The 22,977-nt window shown below is 38.2% G+C and overlaps 1 protein-coding gene across 1 annotated transcript in view; it reads right to left on the bottom strand.

The window, feature by feature from the left end:
• Window positions 1-22,977, bottom strand: part of epsti1 (epithelial stromal interaction 1) — a 109,100-nt gene that overhangs the window by 3,147 nt on the left and 82,976 nt on the right. The window contains exon 10 of the mRNA XM_089133354.1: window positions 3,281-3,471. Within this exon, the coding sequence (XP_088989480.1) occupies window positions 3,281-3,471 (191 nt within the window). The remainder of the gene's footprint in view (window positions 1-3,280; window positions 3,472-22,977) is intronic.

Raw genomic sequence — 22,977 nt, 5'->3', positions numbered from 1 at the left:
TTAGCATAAGGTATTTCACTAACTATTCGCGTATCTTTCACAATCAGCAATGTCAACATAGGTAAATGCATAATATGATAATGAAAACGGTTAGACTGAACAATTTCAGTGTAACAGTAAGATCGTAGGAAGTAACATTACTGTACTGAACGTGTCTGGAAATGTGTATTATAAACAATATGATAGTAGTGGGATGAGTGACGATAGACAGTAGATCTAGTAGTACATAAAATAAAAGTTACATCCTTAACGCACCTTGTTATCCTGGAACAGTCTTTTGTGTTCATTTCATGTCTCATGTATGTTGTAGTTTACCTTGCTATTTCATTACTGTTTACTATTATTTCAGCATATCTGAAAACTTGTAATTTATCACAATAAAAATAGCGAAGGTCTCCATAATTCCAACGCTCTGCCGATGTTGATCCGTGTTTTCGTTGACGCGATCCGATTCACGTTTGGCCTGACGAGCTTCAGCAGATACATTTTGTTTTGTGTTTTATATTTATGTGGAGTGTGTGTTAGGACACAGGACTGTTTTCGCATTATCAGACTCATTTCGTTGGCTGCAGTTGCATAGACTGCATTTAAAGGAGAGAGGCTCGGGAGCGCGCATGCATGTCACATCCAATGGATTTCACAAAAAAATCCGACCCAGAGACTTCACATAGAAATAGGCAGTGGTGGAATGTAACGAAGTACAAATACTTCGTTACTTTACTTAAGTACATTTTTCACGTATCTTTACTTTACTTAAGTACAATAAATAGTGCCTACTTTTTACTTTTGATTCGTTACATTTTGCAGCAATTATTATACTTTCTACTCCACTACATTTCTACAACTTCTGTTACATTTTCGTTACATTTTCTGATCAGTTTTTCCCCTGCCAAAACGTAATCTGACCGTCCGTTCGTTGCACGTTTGTCTCACCAGTGACAATTGGTTGCCATAGATACAGTATATCAACCCGGTCACACTAAATGCGTCTCACACGCAGTGTGTTTATCGTGCAACTCATAAGCGAAAATTTGTTTTTACGTGCATAGGAAACACACCGTGTGTATATATATGTTTGGTTTGGTTAGGATTATGGCAAGCCAAGAGGTTCAGAATTACACCATAAATTAATCTTGTTTACTGCCAAACATAGTTATTAACATATAGTAAGGATCATAAGCATGATGTGTATATTGCCTAATTGCAAGCTTGTTTCAGAAATGGTGCCATTTTTTCCATCATTATTGAACATCATTATATGACTAGGCTATTAGGTTGAATGAGTTAGAATTAAATGTTTTATTAATCATTAGAAAATAGACATTAAGATAATAAATTGTTATGCAAGTACTTTTACTTTTAATACTTAAAGTACATTTAAAATCAGGTACTTTTTAATTAAGTATGGTTGTCATTGTGTTACTTCTACTTTTACTAAAGTAAATATTTATCTGGGTATTTGTACTTTTACTTAAGTACTGAGATTCAGTATTTCCTCCACCACTGGAAATAGGAATACTGGCCTTCAGGGGTAATCGCAAAACCCGACTAGTGGATCATTGTAATGTGTGATTACAACCCCTTCAAACACAGATAATGTAAATGTATTGTGTTTATATATTTGTACGGGAAAATAAGACAAATGCTAAGAAAAAAAATTATTTTTGCATTAAATATACAGTTTGAATTGGATATAAAGGTGTAGTCAAACAGAGAACCCTTCTAGTAATTCAATATTCAGCCTGAGAACTGAACTCATGGAAGCATCATAAGTCAGGGCAGGTCCTATCTCTACCGTGAGTAAGCCGAACCGCAGCCAGACGAGAGGTCATTCTGAGACTTGGTTCGGAGACAAACACATCTAATGTTTCTGGTAATCAGAGACAGAGGTGTGAGTTTGAGAATTGCAAGACCTGGCTGACCCCAAACCTCAGCTGAGGATACAACCTTTGGTCCTTGCAGTGATTCAGACGTAAGTGATGCTGAACACACAAACATAATGTGTCATTAGGCATCTGAGAAGATTTACAGGCTGTTTCAGCGTGAATGGCAGATTAGTCCTACACCATCACACAGAGGTCCACAGGCTATGCGCGCAGATGGGAAAGCTGACCGTTACAGTCACACCTCTTGGCAAAAAAAAAAAAAGGAGAAGAACTCCACATATGGAGCTAGATTCAGGCTCAATCTGTCATTTCCAAATCGCACTTTGGAGGCTAAAACAATGTGTGTGAGTCATACAAGTTCCATGCCTGTTTGTCAGAATAAAATAAACAATGGTTTTAAAATGATCAATCCATCAAAGGACAAGTGTAAACTATGCCATTATTAACTCAATATTACGCTGTTGCAAACCTTTATGCAGTTAGTATCATTTTTTTTCAATGGAACAAATTAAAATTATGGGTAACGCTTTCTTTTACAGTACAGTACTTACAGTATACTTACAGTGTACTTACCTAGAAAGTACTGGCTAATATAAGGTAAGTATATGGAACAGGGGTAGGTTTAGGGGTAGGCTCAGGGTTAGTACTAGTTATTACCCAGTAATTGTAGTTACTAAAATAAGTGCATAGTATTTACATGGGTAGAAATCTTCATTTGTGTTATATTTGTGTTCATTTGTAATATTTTATCTTTTTTTTTAATTTCAACTAATTGCCAAGGCAACATTTCACATTTTAACTTAGCTTGACAATGTACTGAAATAACTTACTGAGGGTATACATCGACATGAGGGTGAGTAAATACCGACTGATTTTCATTTTTGGATGAACTACAGTATTTCTTTAACCCACACTACAGTCTGAAGACAGCATGACAAATTTCCAAGTAACGACAATGCTGCCAGACTGGATCTCGAAGAGCTAACCAAGGTTTTTGCACCAGTCGCAGGCATTAATCAGTTGTTGTCAGACAGACATAAAAATTGATTCAAGCTTCTCCAAGGCTGAATGAGTTTACTTTATAGTAGGCCTCAATTTGGCCTAAAAAACACACCCAGCTTGCTAATAATGAATTTGTAAGTTACTGGCACACACATGGCCATTTGTATATACATGGACATCTAAGAGCATCACGTGTCAGGAGTATGCTGTCCGGCATCAGGGGTGAGAGATCTGTTTAATATCTCACACACACACACAAACACACACGTGGAGGCTTTGAGACTCAAGAATTCGAAGCAATGGAGATATTTCCAGAAGTGCTGTGAAATGAAACAGACCTAAACACACACAGTGCCATAGCGGATTGCATATAAATCTTGTTTAAGACTCACCATCCTCCTCTGCACTGTCTGTGTGGACCCATGATGGGTTGGGTACAGGGGAGAAGGCTGTATCCTGTGGTTCGTCAGCATCATCCAGCCCGACATTTCTGTTTTCAGGGGTTTGGGTCACGGGTTCAGACACCCTATCTGAGCGACTCACCTCCTGACGCCCCAGACGGTCTAGGAAGGCCAAGTTCACCCTGAAGAGAACAAAACATCATCAGACTTGTTCCGAGCAATGGAATACTCTTACTTCATTTGTGCAGTGGAATTTAAATGTCAGAGACAATGTTGAAATCACAAATGTATCTGTAAGTAAAGAAGTTTTTTTTTATGAGAACTGTTATGACACTATTTCTAGGTTACCGTTGTGAAAAAGAAATGTGCTTAATTGTATTGAATGTGCAGTTGTTATGTGCTTCAAATATTCAAATCTTTACTTGAAGAAAATATCAAATTAAGTCAAGTCAACGTTTATTTTTCTAGCACACCTGATAGCAATCACTATATTAAGTGGTCTAAATTTATTTTTATAAATAAATATCGTCTGTGGAAGGCGTAGGACCATAAAATGTTTGTTCAGTCATCGCATTATGTCCTGAAATGATCTCATGTGTTCCGTGTCAGTCAATGTGTGTTTGCATACCACGGAACAAACTGTACACACAGACATCATTCATCATCAGCACATTAAGTATGCATATGTGATTTGCAGGGAATGTGGGATCGTATGCTTTCAATGCTAGCAGGCTAAAGTTGCACTTTTATTGAGATATTTATAATGGCATAAATGCTATGTGTGATGTCCATATCTCAGCGCTGGAAGAGTCTAGAGCCTCCATTTTTGCACTACGATCTAAGTCTCATGGCCATCTATCAGAATCCAGAGTTTCAAGAAGATCAGAGAAACTCAAAATTTCGACCCAAAAAAAAACGAAAAACGACAGTGGTACCCCTTTCGTTTTTTTTTTTTCGGGTCGAAATTTTGAATTGTGATATCTCAGCTCTGGAACGGTCTAGAGCCTCCATTTTTGCACTCAGGTCAAAGTCTCACAGCCCTCTATCATAATCCAGAGTTTTGAGAAGATTGGAGAAACTTAATTTTTCGCCCGAAAATGAAAAAAAGCGAAAGGGGTACCACTGTCGTTTTTTTTTCGGGTCGAAATTTTGAATTTTGATATCTCAGCTCTGGAAGGGTCTAGATCCTCCATTTTTGCACTCAGGTCAAAGTCTCACAGCCCTCTATCATAATCCAGAGTTTTGAGAAGATTGGAGAAACTTAATTTTTCGCCCGAAAATGAAAAAACAAACAAAAGGGGTAACACTGTCGTTTTTTTTTTCTGGTCGAAATTTTGAATTTTGATATCTCAGCTCTGGAAGGGTCTAGAACCTCCATTTTTGCACTCAGGTCAAAGTCTCACAGCCCTCTATCATAATCCAGAGTTTTGAGAAGATTGGAGAAACTTAATTTTTCGCCCGAAAATGAAAAAAAGCGAAAGGGGTAACACTGTCGTTTTTTTTTCGGGTCGAAATTTTGAATTTTGATATCTCAGCTCTGGAAGGGTCTAGAGCCTCCATTTTTGCACTCAGATCAAAGTCTCACGGCCCTCTATCATAATCCAGAGTTTTGAGAAGATTGGAGAAACTTAATTTTTCACCCGAAAATGAAAAAAAAAAACGAAAGGGGTAACACTGTCGTTTTTTTTTCGGGTTGTAATTTTGAATTTTGATATCTAAGCTCTGGAAGGGTCTAGAGCCTCCAATTTTGCACTCAGGTCAAAGTCTCACGGCCCTCTATCATAATCCAGAGTTTTGAGAAGATTGGAGAAACTTAATTTTTCGCCCGGAAATGAAAAAAAACGAAAGGGGTAACACTGTCGTTTTTTTTTTTTGGTTGAAATTTTGAATTTTGATATCTCAGCTCTGGAAGGGTCTAGAGCCTCCATTTTTGCACTCAGGTCAAAGTCTCACAGCCCTCTATCATAATCCAGAGTTTTGAGAAGATTGGAGAAACGTAATTTTTCGCCCGAAAACAAAAAAAACGAAAGGGGTACCACTGTCGTTTTTTTTTCGGGTCGAAATTTTGAATTTTGATATCTCAGCTCTGGAAGGGTCTAGAGCCTCCATTTTTGCACTCAGGTCAAAGTCTCACGGCCCTCTATCATAATCCAGAGTTTTGAAAAGATTGGAGAAACTAAATTTTTTGCCCGAAAATGAAAAAAAAAAACGAAAGGGGTAACACTGTCGTTTTTTTTTCGGGTTGAAATTTTGAATTTTGATATCTCAGCTCTGGAACGGTCTAGAGCCTCCATTTTTGCACTCAGGTCAAAGTCTCACGGCCCTCTATCATAATCCAGAGTTTTGAGATGATTGGAGAAACTTAATTTTTCGCCCGAAAATGAAAAAAAACGGAAGGGGTAACACTGTCGTTTTTTTTTCGGGTCGAAATTTTGAATTTTGATATCTCAGCTCTGGAAGGGTCTCGAGCCTCCATTTTTGCACTCAGGTCAAAGTCTCACGGCCCTCTATCATAATCCAGAGTTTTGAGAAGATTGGAGAAACTTAATTTTTCGCCCGAAAATGAAAAAAAACGAAAGGGGTAACACTGTCGGTTTTTTTTTCGGGTCGAAATTTTGAATTTTGATATCTCAGCTCTGGAAGGGTCTAGATCCTCCATTTTTGCACTCAGGTCAAAGTCTCACAGCCCTCTATCATAATCCAGAGTTTTGAGAAGATTGGAGAAACTTAATTTTTCGCCCGAAAATGAAAAAAAACGAAAGGGGTACCACTGTCGTTTTTTTTTCGGGTCGAAATTTTGAATTTTGATATCTCAGCTCTGGAAGGGTCTAGATCCTCCATTTTTGCACTCAGGTCAAAGTCTCACGGCCCTCTATCATAATCCAGAGTTTTGAGAAGATTGGAGAAACTTAATTTTTCGCCCGAAAATGAAAAAAAACGAAAGGGGTAACACTGTCGTTTTTTTTTTCGGGTCGAAATTTTGAATTTTGATATCTCAGCTCTGGAAGGGTCTAGATCCTCAATTTTTGCACTCAGGTCAAAGTCTCACAGCCCTCTATCATAATCCAGAGTTTTGAGAAGATTGGAGAAACTTAATTTTTCGCCCGAAAATGAAAAAAAACAAAAGGGGTAACACTGTCGTTTTTTTTTCTGGTCGAAATTTTGAATTTTGATATCTCAGCTCTGGAAGGGTCTAGAACCTCCATTTTTGCACTCAGGTCAAAGTCTCACAGCCCTCTATCATAATCCAGAGTTTTGAGAAGATTGGAGAAACTTAATTTTTCGCCCGAAAACAAAAAAAATGAAAGGGGTACCACTGTCGTTTTTTTTTCGGGTCGAAATTTTGAATTTTGATATCTCAGCTCTGGAAGGGTCTAGATCCTCCATTTTTGCACTCAGGTCAAAGTCTCACAGCCCTCTATCATAATCCAGAGTTTTGAGAAGATTGGAGAAACTTAATTTTTCGCCCGAAAATGAAAAAAAACGAAAGGGGTAACACTGTCGTTTTTTTTTCGGGTCGAAATTTTGAATTTTGATATCTCAGCTCTGGAAGGGTCTAGATCCTCCATTTTTGCACTCAGGTCAAAGTCTCACAGCCCTCTATCATAATCCAGAGTTTTGAGAAGATTGGAGAAACTTAATTTTTCGCCCGAAAATGAAAAAAAGCGAAAGGGGTAACACTGTCGTTTTTTTTTTCGGGTCGAAATTTTGAATTTTGATATCTCAGCTCTGGAAGGGTCTAGAGCCTCCATTTTTGCACTCAGGTCAAAGTCTCACAGCCCTCTATCATAATCCAGAGTTTTGAGAAGATTGGAGAAACTTAATTTTTCGCCCGAAAATGAAAAAAAACGAAAGGGGTACCACTGTCGTTTTTTTTTCGGGTCGAAATTTTGAATTTTGATATCTCAGCTCTGGAAGGGTCTAGATCCTCCATTTTTGCACTCAGGTCAAAGTCTCACGGCCCTCTATCATAATCCAGAGTTTTGAGAAGATTGGAGAAACTTAATTTTTCGCCCGAAAATGAAAAAAAACGAAAGGGGTAACACTGTCGTTTTTTTTTTCGGGTCGAAATTTTGAATTTTGATATCTCAGCTCTGGAAGGGTCTAGATCCTCCATTTTTGCACTCAGGTCAAAGTCTCACAGCCCTCTATCATAATCCAGAGTTTTGAGAAGATTGGAGAAACTTAATTTTTCGCCCGAAAATGAAAAAAAACAAAAGGGGTAACACTGTCGTTTTTTTTTCTGGTCGAAATTTTGAATTTTGATATCTCAGCTCTGGAAGGGTCTAGAACCTCCATTTTTGCACTCAGGTCAAAGTCTCACAGCCCTCTATCATAATCCAGAGTTTTGAGAAGATTGGAGAAACTTAATTTTTCGCCCGAAAACAAAAAAAATGAAAGGGGTACCACTGTCGTTTTTTTTTCGGGTCGAAATTTTGAATTTTGATATCTCAGCTCTGGAAGGGTCTAGATCCTCCATTTTTGCACTCAGGTCAAAGTCTCACAGCCCTCTATCATAATCCAGAGTTTTGAGAAGATTGGAGAAACTTAATTTTTCGCCCGAAAATGAAAAAAAACGAAAGGGGTAACACTGTCGTTTTTTTTTCGGGTCGAAATTTTGAATTTTGATATCTCAGCTCTGGAAGGGTCTAGATCCTCCATTTTTGCACTCAGGTCAAAGTCTCACAGCCCTCTATCATAATCCAGAGTTTTGAGAAGATTGGAGAAACTTAATTTTTCGCCCGAAAATGAAAAAAAGCGAAAGGGGTAACACTGTCGTTTTTTTTTTCGGGTCTAAATTTTGAATTTTGATATCTCAGCTCTGGAAGGGTCTAGAGCCTCCATTTTTGCACTCAGGTCAAAGTCTCACAGCCCTCTATCATAATCCAGAGTTTTGAGAAGTTTGGAGAAACTTAATTTTTCGCCCGAAAACAAAAAAAACGAAAGGGGTACCACTGTCGTTTTTTTTTCGGGTCGAAATTTTGAATTTTGATATCTCAGCTCTGGAAGGGTCTAGATCCTCCATTTTTGCACTCAGGTCAAAGTCTCACAGCCCTCTATCATAATCCAGAGTTTTGAGAAGATTGGAGAAACTTAATTTTTCGCCCGAAAATGAAAAAAAACAAAAGGGGTAACACTGTCGTTTTTTTTTTTCGGGTCGAAATTTTGAATTTTGATATCTCAGCTCTGGAAGGGTCTAGAACCTCCATTTTTGCACTTAGGTCAAAGTCTCACAGCCCTCTATCATAATCCAGAGTTTTGAGAAGATTGGAGAAACTTAATTTTTCTCCCGAAAATGAAAAAAAGCGAAAGGGGTAACACTGTCGTTTTTTTTTTCGGGTCGAAATTTTGAATTTTGATATATCAGCTTTGGATGGGTCTAGAGCCTCCATTTTTGCACTCAGGTCAAAGTCTCACGGCCCTCTATCATAATCCAGAGTTTTGAGAAGATTGGAGAAACTTAATTTTTTGCCCGAAAATGAAAAAAAACGAAAGGGGTAACACTGTCGTTTTTTTTTCGGGTTGAAATTTTGAATTTTGATATCTCAGCTCTGGAAGGGTCTAGAACCTCCATTTTTGCACTCAGGTCAAAGTCTCACAGCCCTCTATCATAATCCAGAGTTTTGAGAAGTTTGGAGAAACTTAATTTTTCGCCCGAAAACAAAAAAAACGAAAGGGGTAACACTGTCGTTTTTTTTTCGGGTCGAAATTTTGAATTTTGATATCTCAGCTCTGGAAGGGTCTAGATCCTCCATTTTTGCACTCTGGTCAAAGTCTCACAGCCCTCTATCATAATCCAGAGTTTTGAGAAGATTGGAGAAACTTAATTTTTCGCCCGAAAATGAAAAAAAACAAAAGGGGTAACACTGTCGTTTTTTTTTTCTGGTCGAAATTTTGAATTTTGATATCTCAGCTCTGGAAGGGTCTAGAACCTCCATTTTTGCACTTAGGTCAAAGTCTCACAGCCTTCTATCATAATCCAGAGTTTTGAGAAGATTGGAGAAACTTAATTTTTCACCCGAAAATGAAAAAAAGCGAAAGGGGTAACACTGTCGTTTTTTTTTCGGGTCGAAATTTTGAATTTTGATATATCAGCTCTGGAAGGGTCTAGAGCCTCCATTTTTGCACTCAGGTCAAAGTCTCACGGCCCTCTATCATAATCCAGAGTTTTGAGAAGATTGGAGAAACTTAATTTTTTCGCCCGAAAATGAAAAAAAACGAAAGGGGTAACACTGTCGTTTTTTTTTTCGGGTTGTAATTTTGAATTTTGATATCTCAGCTCTGGAAGGGTCTAGAGCCTCCAATTTTGCACTCAGGTCAAAGTCTCACGGCCCTCTATCATAATCCAGAGTTTTGAGAAGATTGGAGAAACTTAATTTTTCGCCCAAAAATGAAAAAAACGAAAGGGGTAACACTGTCGTTTTTTTTTTCGGGTCGAAATTTTGAATTTTGATATCTCAGCTCTGGAAGGGTCTAGAGCCTCCATTTTTGCACTCAGGTCAAAGTCTCACAGCCCTCTATCATAATCCAGAGTTTTGAGAAGATTGGAGAAACTTAATTTTTCGCCCGAAAATGAAAAAAAAACGAAAGGGGTAACACTGTCGTTTTTTTTTTCGGGTTGTAATTTTGAATTTTAATATCTCAGCTCTGGAAGGGTCTAGAGCCTCCAATTTTGCACTCAGGTCAAAGTCTCACGGCCCTCTATCATAATCCAGAGTTTTGAGAAGATTGGAGAAACTTAATTTTTCGCCCGAAAATGAAAAAAACGAAAGGGGTAACACTGTCGTTTTTTTTTTTCGGGTCGAAATTTTGAATTTTGATATCTCAGCTCTGGAAGGGTCTAGAGCCTCCATTTTTGCACTCAGGTCAAAGTCTCACAGCCCTCTATCATAATCCAGAGTTTTGAGAAGATTGGAGAAACTTAATTTTTCGCCCGAAAACAAAAAAAATGAAAGGGGTACCACTGTCGTTTTTTTTTCGGGTCGAAATTTTGAATTTTGATATCTCAGCTCTGGAAGGGTCTAGATCCTCCATTTTTGCACTCAGGTCAAAGTCTCACAGCCCTCTATCATAATCCAGAGTTTTGAGAAGATTGGAGAAACTTAATTTTTCGCCCGAAAATGAAAAAAAACGAAAGGGGTAACACTGTCGTTTTTTTTTCGGGTCGAAATTTTGAATTTTGATATCTCAGCTCTGGAAGGGTCTAGATCCTCCATTTTTGCACTCAGGTCAAAGTCTCACAGCCCTCTATCATAATCCAGAGTTTTGAGAAGATTGGAGAAACTTAATTTTTCGCCCGAAAATGAAAAAAAGCGAAAGGGGTAACACTGTCGTTTTTTTTTTCGGGTCTAAATTTTGAATTTTGATATCTCAGCTCTGGAAGGGTCTAGAGCCTCCATTTTTGCACTCAGGTCAAAGTCTCACAGCCCTCTATCATAATCCAGAGTTTTGAGAAGTTTGGAGAAACTTAATTTTTCGCCCGAAAACAAAAAAAACGAAAGGGGTACCACTGTCGTTTTTTTTTCGGGTCGAAATTTTGAATTTTGATATCTCAGCTCTGGAAGGGTCTAGATCCTCCATTTTTGCACTCAGGTCAAAGTCTCACAGCCCTCTATCATAATCCAGAGTTTTGAGAAGATTGGAGAAACTTAATTTTTCGCCCGAAAATGAAAAAAAACAAAAGGGGTAACACTGTCGTTTTTTTTTTTCGGGTCGAAATTTTGAATTTTGATATCTCAGCTCTGGAAGGGTCTAGAACCTCCATTTTTGCACTTAGGTCAAAGTCTCACAGCCCTCTATCATAATCCAGAGTTTTGAGAAGATTGGAGAAACTTAATTTTTCTCCCGAAAATGAAAAAAAGCGAAAGGGGTAACACTGTCGTTTTTTTTTTCGGGTCGAAATTTTGAATTTTGATATATCAGCTTTGGATGGGTCTAGAGCCTCCATTTTTGCACTCAGGTCAAAGTCTCACGGCCCTCTATCATAATCCAGAGTTTTGAGAAGATTGGAGAAACTTAATTTTTTGCCCGAAAATGAAAAAAAACGAAAGGGGTAACACTGTCGTTTTTTTTTCGGGTTGAAATTTTGAATTTTGATATCTCAGCTCTGGAAGGGTCTAGAACCTCCATTTTTGCACTCAGGTCAAAGTCTCACAGCCCTCTATCATAATCCAGAGTTTTGAGAAGTTTGGAGAAACTTAATTTTTCGCCCGAAAACAAAAAAAACGAAAGGGGTAACACTGTCGTTTTTTTTTCGGGTCGAAATTTTGAATTTTGATATCTCAGCTCTGGAAGGGTCTAGATCCTCCATTTTTGCACTCTGGTCAAAGTCTCACAGCCCTCTATCATAATCCAGAGTTTTGAGAAGATTGGAGAAACTTAATTTTTCGCCCGAAAATGAAAAAAAACAAAAGGGGTAACACTGTCGTTTTTTTTTTCTGGTCGAAATTTTGAATTTTGATATCTCAGCTCTGGAAGGGTCTAGAACCTCCATTTTTGCACTTAGGTCAAAGTCTCACAGCCTTCTATCATAATCCAGAGTTTTGAGAAGATTGGAGAAACTTAATTTTTCACCCGAAAATGAAAAAAAGCGAAAGGGGTAACACTGTCGTTTTTTTTTCGGGTCGAAATTTTGAATTTTGATATATCAGCTCTGGAAGGGTCTAGAGCCTCCATTTTTGCACTCAGGTCAAAGTCTCACGGCCCTCTATCATAATCCAGAGTTTTGAGAAGATTGGAGAAACTTAATTTTTTCGCCCGAAAATGAAAAAAAACGAAAGGGGTAACACTGTCGTTTTTTTTTTCGGGTTGTAATTTTGAATTTTGATATCTCAGCTCTGGAAGGGTCTAGAGCCTCCAATTTTGCACTCAGGTCAAAGTCTCACGGCCCTCTATCATAATCCAGAGTTTTGAGAAGATTGGAGAAACTTAATTTTTCGCCCAAAAATGAAAAAAACGAAAGGGGTAACACTGTCGTTTTTTTTTTTTCGGGTCGAAATTTTGAATTTTGATATCTCAGCTCTGGAAGGGTCTAGAGCCTCCATTTTTGCACTCAGGTCAAAGTCTCACAGCCCTCTATCATAATCCAGAGTTTTGAGAAGATTGGAGAAACTTAATTTTTCGCCCGAAAATGAAAAAAAAACGAAAGGGGTAACACTGTCGTTTTTTTTTTCGGGTTGTAATTTTGAATTTTAATATCTCAGCTCTGGAAGGGTCTAGAGCCTCCAATTTTGCACTCAGGTCAAAGTCTCACGGCCCTCTATCATAATCCAGAGTTTTGAGAAGATTGGAGAAACTTAATTTTTCGCCCGAAAATGAAAAAAACGAAAGGGGTAACACTGTCGTTTTTTTTTTTCGGGTCGAAATTTTGAATTTTGATATCTCAGCTCTGGAAGGGTCTAGAGCCTCCATTTTTGCACTCAGGTCAAAGTCTCACAGCCCTCTATCATAATCCAGAGTTTTGAGAAGATTGGAGAAACTTAATTTTTCGCCCGAAAATGAAAAAAAAACGAAAGGGGTAACACTGTCGTTTTTTTTCGGGTCGAAATTTTGAATTTTGATATCTCAGCTCTGGAAGGGTCTAGAGCCTCCATTTTTGCACTCAGGTCAAAGTCTCACGGCCCTCTATCATAATCCAGAGTTTTGAGAAGATTGGAGAAACTTAATTTTTCGCCCGAAAATGAAAAAAAACGGAAGGGGTAACACTGTCGTTTTTTTTTCGGGTCGAAATTTTGAATTTTGATATCTCAGCTCTGGAAGGGTCTAGAGCCTCCATTTTTGCACTCAGGTCAAAGTCTCACGGCCCTCTATCATAATCCAGAGTTTTGAGAAGATTGGAGAAACTTAATTTTTCGCCCGAAAATGAAAAAAAACGAAAGGGGTAACACTGTCAGGTTTTTTTCGGGTCGAAATTTTGAATTTTGATATCTCAGCCCTGGAAGGGTCTAGAGCCTCCATTTTTGCACTCAGGTCAAAGTCTCACAGCCCTCTATCATAATCCAGAGTTTTGAGAAGATTGGAGAAACTTAATTTTTCGCCCGAAAACAAAAAAAACGAAAGGGGTACCACTGTCGTTTTTTTTTCGGGTCGAAATTTTGAATTTTGATATCTCAGCTCTGGAAGGGTCTAGATCCTCCATTTTTGCACTCAGGTCAAAGTCTCACAGCCCTCTATCATAATCCAGAGTTTTGAGAAGATTGGAGAAACTTAATTTTTCGCCCGAAAATGAAAAAAACCAAAAGGGGTAACACTGTCATTTTTTTTTCTGGTCAAAATTTTTAATTTTGATATCTCAGCTCTGGAAGGGTCTAGAACCTCCATTTTTGCACTCAGGTCAAAGTCTCACAGCCCTCTATCATAATCCAGAGTTTTGAGAAGATTGGAGAAACTTAATTTTTCGCCCGAAAACAAAAAAAACGAAAGGGGTACCACTGTCGTTTTTTTTTCGGGTCGAAATTTTGAATTTTGATATCTCAGCTCTGGAAGGGTCTAGATCCTCCATTTTTGCACTCAGGTCAAAGTCTCACAGCCCTCTATCATAATCCAGAGTTTTGAGAAGATTGGAGAAACTTAATTTTTCGCCCGAAAATGAAAAAAAAACAAAAGGGGTAACACTGTCGGATTTTTTTTCAGGTCGAAATTTTGAATTTTGATATCTCAGCTCTGGAAGGGTCTAGAACCTCCATTTTTGCACTCAGGTCAAAGTCTCACAGCCCTCTATCATAATCCAGAGTTTTGAGAAGATTGGAGAAACTTAATTTTTCGCCCGAAAACAAAAAAAACGAAAGGGGTACCACTGTCGTTTTTTTTTCGGGTCGAAATTTTGAATTTTGATATCTCAGCTCTGGAAGGGTCTAGAGCCTCCATTTTTGCACTCAGATCAAAGTCTCACGGCCCTCTATCATAATCCAGAGTTTTGAGAAGATTGGAGAAACTTAATTTTTCGCCCGAAAATAAAAAAAAAAACGAAAGGGGTAACACTGTCGTTTTTTTTTCGGGTTGAAATTTTGAATTTTGATATCTCAGCTCTGGAAGGGTCTAGAGCCTCCATTTTTGCACTCAGGTCAAAGTCTCACAGCCCTCTATCATAATCCAGAGTTTTGAGAAGATTGGAGAAACTTAATTTTTCGCCCGAAAATGAAAAAAAACGGAAGGGGTAACACTGTCGTTTTTTTTTCGGGTCGAAATTTTGAATTTTGATATCTCAGCTCTGGAAGGGTCTAGATCCTCCATTTTTGCACTCAGGTCAAAGTCTCACAGCCCTCTATCATAATCCAGAGTTTTGAGAAGATTGGAGAAACTTAATTTTTCGCCCGAAAATGAAAAAAAGCGAAAGGGGTAACACTGTCGTTTTTTTTTTCGGGTCTAAATTTTGAATTTTGATATCTCAGCTCTGGAAGGGTCTAGAGCCTCCATTTTTGCACTCAGGTCAAAGTCTCACAGCCCTCTATCATAATCCAGAGTTTTGAGAAGTTTGGAGAAACTTAATTTTTCGCCCGAAAACAAAAAAAACGAAAGGGGTACCACTGTCGTTTTTTTTTCGGGTCGAAATTTTGAATTTTGATATCTCAGCTCTGGAAGGGTCTAGATCCTCCATTTTTGCACTCAGGTCAAAGTCTCACAGCCCTCTATCATAATCCAGAGTTTTGAGAAGATTGGAGAAACTTAATTTTTCGCCCGAAAATGAAAAAAAACAAAAGGGGTAACACTGTCGTTTTTTTTTTTCGGGTCGAAATTTTGAATTTTGATATCTCAGCTCTGGAAGGGTCTAGAACCTCCATTTTTGCACTTAGGTCAAAGTCTCACAGCCCTCTATCATAATCCAGAGTTTTGAGAAGATTGGAGAAACTTAATTTTTCTCCCGAAAATGAAAAAAAGCGAAAGGGGTAACACTGTCGTTTTTTTTTTCGGGTCGAAATTTTGAATTTTGATATATCAGCTTTGGATGGGTCTAGAGCCTCCATTTTTGCACTCAGGTCAAAGTCTCACGGCCCTCTATCATAATCCAGAGTTTTGAGAAGATTGGAGAAACTTAATTTTTTGCCCGAAAATGAAAAAAAACGAAAGGGGTAACACTGTCGTTTTTTTTTCGGGTTGAAATTTTGAATTTTGATATCTCAGCTCTGGAAGGGTCTAGAACCTCCATTTTTGCACTCAGGTCAAAGTCTCACAGCCCTCTATCATAATCCAGAGTTTTGAGAAGTTTGGAGAAACTTAATTTTTCGCCCGAAAACAAAAAAAACGAAAGGGGTAACACTGTCGTTTTTTTTTCGGGTCGAAATTTTGAATTTTGATATCTCAGCTCTGGAAGGGTCTAGATCCTCCATTTTTGCACTCTGGTCAAAGTCTCACAGCCCTCTATCATAATCCAGAGTTTTGAGAAGATTGGAGAAACTTAATTTTTCGCCCGAAAATGAAAAAAAACAAAAGGGGTAACACTGTCGTTTTTTTTTTCTGGTCGAAATTTTGAATTTTGATATCTCAGCTCTGGAAGGGTCTAGAACCTCCATTTTTGCACTTAGGTCAAAGTCTCACAGCCTTCTATCATAATCCAGAGTTTTGAGAAGATTGGAGAAACTTAATTTTTCGCCCGAAAATGAAAAAAAGCGAAAGGGGTAACACTGTCGTTTTTTTTTCGGGTCGAAATTTTGAATTTTGATATATCAGCTCTGGAAGGGTCTAGAGCCTCCATTTTTGCACTCAGGTCAAAGTCTCACGGCCCTCTATCATAATCCAGAGTTTTGAGAAGATTGGAGAAACTTAATTTTTTCGCCCGAAAATGAAAAAAAACGAAAGGGGTAACACTGTCGTTTTTTTTTTTCGGGTTGTAATTTTGAATTTTGATATCTCAGCTCTAGAAGGGTCTAGAGCCTCCAATTTTGCACTCAGGTCAAAGTCTCACGGCCCTCTATCATAATCCAGAGTTTTGAGAAGATTGGAGAAACTTAATTTTTCGCCCAAAAATGAAAAAAACGAAAGGGGTAACACTGTCGTTTTTTTTTTCGGGTCGAAATTTTGAATTTTGATATCTCAGCTCTGGAAGGGTCTAGAGCCTCCATTTTTGCACTCAGGTCAAAGTCTCACAGCCCTCTATCATAATCCAGAGTTTTGAGAAGATTGGAGAAACTTAATTTTTCGCCCGAAAATGAAAAAAAAAACGAAAGGGGTAACACTGTCGTTTTTTTTTTCGGGTTGTAATTTTGAATTTTAATATCTCAGCTCTGGAAGGGTCTAGAGCCTCCAATTTTGCACTCAGGTCAAAGTCTCACGGCCCTCTATCATAATCCAGAGTTTTGAGAAGATTGGAGAAACTTAATTTTTCGCCCGAAAATGAAAAAAACTAAAGGGGTAACACTGTCGTTTTTTTTTTTCGGGTCGAAATTTTGAATTTTGATATCTCAGCTCTGGAAGGGTCTAGAGCCTCCATTTTTGCACTCAGGTCAAAGTCTCACAGCCCTCTATCATAATCCAGAGTTTTGAGAAGATTGGAGAAACTTAATTTTTCGCCCGAAAATGAAAAAAAACGAAAGGGGTAACACTGTCGTTTTTTTTCGGGTCGAAATTTTGAATTTTGATATCTCAGCTCTGGAAGGGTCTAGAGCCTCCATTTTTGCACTCAGGTCAAAGTCTCACGGCCCTCTATCATAATCCAGAGTTTTGAGAAGATTGGAGAAACTTAATTTTTCGCCCGAAAATGAAAAAAAACGGAAGGGGTAACACTGTCGTTTTTTTTTCGGGTCGAAATTTTGAATTTTGATATCTCAGCTCTGGAAGGGTCTAGAGCCTCCATTTTTGCACTCAGGTCAAAGTCTCACGGCCCTCTATCATAATCCAGAGTTTTGAGAAGATTGGAGAAACTTAATTTTTCGCCCGAAAATGAAAAAAAACGAAAGGGGTAACACTGTCAGGTTTTTTTCGGGTCGAAATTTTGAATTTTGATATCTCAGCCCTGGAAGGGTCTAGAGCCTCCATTTTTGCACTCAGGTCAAAGTCTCACAGCCCTCTATCATAATCCAGAGTTTTGAGAAGATTGGAGAAACTTAATTTTTCGCCCGAAAACAAAAAAAACGAAAGGGGTACCACTGTCGTTTTTTTTTCGGGTCGAAATTTTGAATTTTGATATCTCAGCTCTGGAAGGGTCTAGATCCTCCATTTTTGCACTCAGGTCAAAGTCTCACAGCCCTCTATCATAATCCAGAGTTTTGAGAAGATTGGAGAAACTTAATTTTTCGCCCGAAAATGAAAAAAACCAAAAGGGGTAACACTGTCATTTTTTTTTCTGGTCAAAATTTTTAATTTTGATATCTCAGCTCTGGAAGGGTCTAGAACCTCCATTTTTGCACTCAGGTCAAAGTCTCACAGCCCTCTATCATAATCCAGAGTTTTGAGAAGATTGGAGAAACTTAATTTTTCGCCCGAAAACAAAAAAAACGAAAGGGGTACCACTGTCGTTTTTTTTTCGGGTCGAAATTTTGAATTTTGATATCTCAGCTCTGGAAGGGTCTAGATCCTCCATTTTTGCACTCAGGTCAAAGTCTCACAGCCCTCTATCATAATCCAGAGTTTTGAGAAGATTGGAGAAACTTAATTTTTCGCCCGAAAATGAAAAAAAAACAAAAGGGGTAACACTGTCGGATTTTTTTTCAGGTCGAAATTTTGAATTTTGATATCTCAGCTCTGGAAGGGTCTAGAACCTCCATTTTTGCACTCAGGTCAAAGTCTCACAGCCCTCTATCATAATCCAGAGTTTTGAGAAGATTGGAGAAACTTAATTTTTCGCCCGAAAACAAAAAAAACGAAAGGGGTACCACTGTCGTTTTTTTTTCGGGTCGAAATTTTGAATTTTGATATCTCAGCTCTGGAAGGGTCTAGAGCCTCCATTTTTGCACTCAGATCAAAGTCTCACGGCCCTCTATCATAATCCAGAGTTTTGAGAAGATTGGAGAAACTTAATTTTTCGCCCGAAAATGAAAAAAAAAACGAAAGGGGTAACACTGTCGTTTTTTTTTCGGGTTGAAATTTTGAATTTTGATATCTCAGCTCTGGAAGGGTCTAGAGCCTCCATTTTTGCACTCAGGTCAAAGTCTCACAGCCCTCTATCATAATCCAGAGTTTTGAGAAGATTGGAGAAACTTAATTTTTCGCCCGAAAATGAAAAAAAACGGAAGGGGTAACACTGTCGTTTTTTTTTCGGGTCGAAATTTTGAATTTTGATATCTCAGCTCTGGAAGGGTCTAGAGCCTCCATTTTTGCACTCAGGTCAAAATCTCACGGCCCTCTATCATAATCCAGAGTTTTGAGAAGATTGGAGAAACTTAATTTTTCGCCCGAAAATGAAAAAAAACGAAAGGGGTAACACTGTCGTTTTTTTTTTCGGGTCGAAATTTTGAATTTTGATATCTCAGCTCTGGAAGGGTCTAGATCCTCCATTTTTGCACTCAGGTCAAAGTCTCACAGCCCTCTATCATAATCCAGAGTTTTGAGAAGATTGGAGAAACTTAATTTTTCGCCCGAAAATGAAAAAAAACGAAAGGGGTACCACTGTCGTTTTTTTTTCGGGTCGAAATTTTGAATTTTGATATCTCAGCTCTGGAAGGGTCTAGATCCTCCATTTTTGCACTCAGGTCAAAGTCTCACGGCCCTCTATCATAATCCAGAGTTTTGAGAAGATTGGAGAAACTTAATTTTTCGCCCGAAAATGAAAAAAAACGAAAGGGGTAACACTGTCGTTTTTTTTTTCGGGTCGAAATTTTGAATTTTGATATCTCAGCTCTGGAAGGGTCTAGATCCTCCATTTTTGCACTCAGGTCAAAGTCTCACAGCCCTCTATCATAATCCAGAGTTTTGAGAAGATTGGAGAAACTTAATTTTTCGCCCGAAAATGAAAAAAAACAAAAGGGGTAACACTGTCGTTTTTTTTTTCTGGTCGAAATTTTGAATTTTGATATCTCAGCTCTGGAAGGGTCTAGAACCTCCATTTTTGCACTCAGGTCAAAGTCTCACGGCCCTCTATCATAATCCAGAGTTTTGAGAAGATTGGAGAAACTAAATTTTTTGCCCGAAAATGAAAAAAAAAACGAAAGGGGTAACACTGTCGTTTTTTTTTCGGGTTGAAATTTTGAATTTTGATATCTCAGCTCTGGAAGGGTCTAGAACCTCCATTTTTGCACTCAGGTCAAAGTCTCACGGCCCTCTATCATAATCCAGAGTTTTGAGAAGATTGGAGAAACTTAATTTTTTGCCCGAAAATGAAAAAAAAACGAAAGGGGTAACACTGTCGTTTTTTTTTCGGGTTGAAATTTTGAATTTTGATATCTCAGCTCTGGAAGGGTCTAGAGCCTCCATTTTTGCACTCAGGTCAAAGTCTCACAGCCCTCTATCATAATCCAGAGTTTTGAGAAGATTGGAGAAACTTAATTTTTCGCCCGAAAATGAAAAAAAACAAAAGGGGTAACACTGTCGTTTTTTTTTTTCGGGTCGAAATTTTGAATTTTGATATCTCAGCTCTGGAAGGGTCTAGAACCTCCATTTTTGCACTTAGGTCAAAGTCTCACAGCCCTCTATCATAATCCAGAGTTTTGAGAAGATTGGAGAAACTTAATTTTTCTCCCGAAAATGAAAAAAAGCGAAAGGGGTAACACTGTCGTTTTTTTTTTCGGGTCGAAATTTTGAATTTTGATATATTAGCTCTGGATGGGTCTAGAGCCTCCATTTTTGCACTCAGGTCAAAGTCTCACGGCCCTCTATCATAATCCAGAGTTTTGAGAAGATTGGAGAAACTTAATTTTTTGCCCGAAAATGAAAAAAAACGAAAGGGGTAACACTGTCGTTTTTTTTTCGGGTTGAAATTTTGAATTTTGATATCTCAGCTCTGGAAGGGTCTAGAACCTCCATTTTTGCACTCAGGTCAAAGTCTCACAGCCCTCTATCATAATCCAGAGTTTTGAGAAGTTTGGAGAAACTTAATTTTTCGCCCGAAAACAAAAAAAACGAAAGGGGTAACACTGTCGTTTTTTTTTCGGGTCGAAATTTTGAATTTTGATATCTCAGCTCTGGAAGGGTCTAGATCCTCCATTTTTGCACTCAGGTCAAAGTCTCACAGCCCTCTATCATAATCCAGAGTTTTGAGAAGATTGGAGAAACTTAATTTTTCGCCCGAAAATGAAAAAAAACAAAAGGGGTAACACTGTCTTTTTTTTTTCGGGTTGAAATTTTGAATTTTGATATCTCAGCTCTGGAAGGGTCTAGAACCTCCATTTTTGCACTTAGGTCAAAGTCTCACAGCCCTCTATCATAATCCAGAGTTTTGAGAAGATTGGAGAAACTTAATTTTTTCGCCCGAAAATGAAAAAAAACGAAAGGGGTAACACTGTCGTTTTTTTTTTTCGGGTTGTAATTTTGAATTTTGATATCTCAGCTCTGGAAGGGTCTAGAGCCTCCAATTTTGCACTCAGGTCAAAGTCTCACGGCCCTCTATCATAATCCAGAGTTTTGAGAAGATTGGAGAAACTTAATTTTTCGCCCAAAAATGAAAAAAACGAAAGGGGTAACACTGTCGTTTTTTTTTTTCGGGTCGAAATTTTGAATTTTGATATCTCAGCTCTGGAAGGGTCTAGAGCCTCCATTTTTGCACTCAGGTCAAAGTCTCACAGCCCTCTATCATAATCCAGAGTTTTGAGAAGATTGGAGAAACTTAATTTTTCTCCCGAAAATGAAAAAAAGCGAAAGGGGTAACACTGTCGTTTTTTTTTTCGGGTCGAAATTTTGAATTTTGATATATCAGCTTTGGATGGGTCTAGAGCCTCCATTTTTGCACTCAGGTCAAAGTCTCACGGCCCTCTATCATAATCCAGAGTTTTGAGAAGATTGGAGAAACTTAATTTTTTGCCCGAAAATGAAAAAAAACGAAAGGGGTAACACTGTCGTTTTTTTTTTCTGGTCGAAATTTTGAATTTTGATATCTCAGCTCTGGAAGGGTCTAGAACCTCCATTTTTGCACTTAGGTCAAAGTCTCACAGCCCTCTATCATAATCCAGAGTTTTGAGAAGATTGGAGAAACTTAATTTTTCGCCCGAAAATGAAAAAAAGCGAAAGGGGTAACACTGTCGTTTTTTTTTCGGGTCGAAATTTTGAATTTTGATATATCAGCTCTGGAAGGGTCTAGAGCCTCCATTTTTGCACTCAGGTCAAAGTCTCACGGCCCTCTATCATAATCCAGAGTTTTGAGAAGATTGGAGAAACTTAATTTTTTGCCCGAAAATGAAAAAAAACGAAAGGGGTAACACTGTCGTTTTTTTTTCGGGTTGAAATTTTGAATTTTGATATCTCAGCTCTGGAAGGGTCTAGAGCCTCCATTTTTGCACTCAGGTCAAAGTCTCACAGCCCTCTATCATAATCCAGAGTTTTGAGAAGATTGGAGAAACTTAATTTTTTCGCCCGAAAATGAAAAAAAACGAAAGGGGTAACACTGTCGTTTTTTTTTTTCGGGTTGTAATTTTGAATTTTGATATCTCAGCTCTGGAAGGGTCTAGAGCCTCCAATTTTGCACTCAGGTCAAAGTCTCACGGCCCTCTATCATAATCCAGAGTTTTGAGAAGATTGGAGAAACTTAATTTTTCGCCCGAAAATGAAAAAAAACGAAAGGGGTAACACTGTCGTTTTTTTTTTTTGGTTGAAATTTTGAATTTTGATATCTCAGCTCTGGAAGGGTCTAGAGCCTCCATTTTTGCACTCAGGTCAAAGTCTCACAGCCCTCTATCATAATCCAGAGTTTTGAGAAGATTGGAGAAACGTAATTTTTCGCCCGAAAACAAAAAAAACGAAAGGGTTACCACTGTCGTTTTTTTTTTGGGTCGAAATTTTGAATTTTGATATCTCAGCTCTGGAAGGGTCTAGAGCCTCCATTTTTGCACTCAGGTCAAAGTCTCACGGCCCTCTATCATAATCCAGAGTTTTGAGAAGATTGGAGAAACTAAATTTTTTGCCCGAAAATGAAAAAAAAACGAAAGGGGTAACACTGTCGTTTTTTTTCGGGTTGAAATTTTGAATTTTGATATCTCAGCTCTGGAACGGTCTAGAGCCTCCATTTTTGCACTCAGGTCAAAGTCTCACGGCCCTCTATCATAATCCAGAGTTTTGAGATGATTGGAGAAACTTAATTTTTCGCCCGAAAATGAAAAAAAACGGAAGGGGTAACACTGTCGTTTTTTTTTCGGGTCGAAATTTTGAATTTTGATATCTCAGCTCTGGAAGGGTCTCGAGCCTCCATTTTTGCACTCAGGTCAAAGTCTCACGGCCCTCTATCATAATCCAGAGTTTTGAGAAGATTGGAGAAACTTAATTTTTCGCCCGAAAATGAAAAAAAACGAAAGGGGTAACACTGTCGTTTTTTTTTTTCGGGTCGAAATTTTGAATTTTGATATCTCAGCTCTGGAAGGGTCTAGATCCTCCATTTTTGCACTCAGGTCAAAGTCTCACAGCCCTCTATCATAATCCAGAGTTTTGAGAAGATTGGAGAAACTTAATTTTTCGCCCGAAAATGAAAAAAAACGAAAGGGGTACCACTGTCGTTTTTTTTTCGGGTCGAAATTTTGAATTTTGATATCTCAGCTCTGGAAGGGTCTAGATCCTCCATTTTTGCACTCAGGTCAAAGTCTCACGGCCCTCTATCATAATCCAGAGTTTTGAGA

Source organism: Pimephales promelas, chromosome 7 (genome assembly GCF_988280905.1).
Source record: "Pimephales promelas chromosome 7, fPimPro1.hap1.1, whole genome shotgun sequence".
NCBI lineage: Eukaryota > Metazoa > Chordata > Actinopteri > Cypriniformes > Leuciscidae > Pimephales > Pimephales promelas.
Note: the sequence above shows the minus strand (reverse complement) of the source record. Positions and strands in the feature narration are given on the sequence as shown.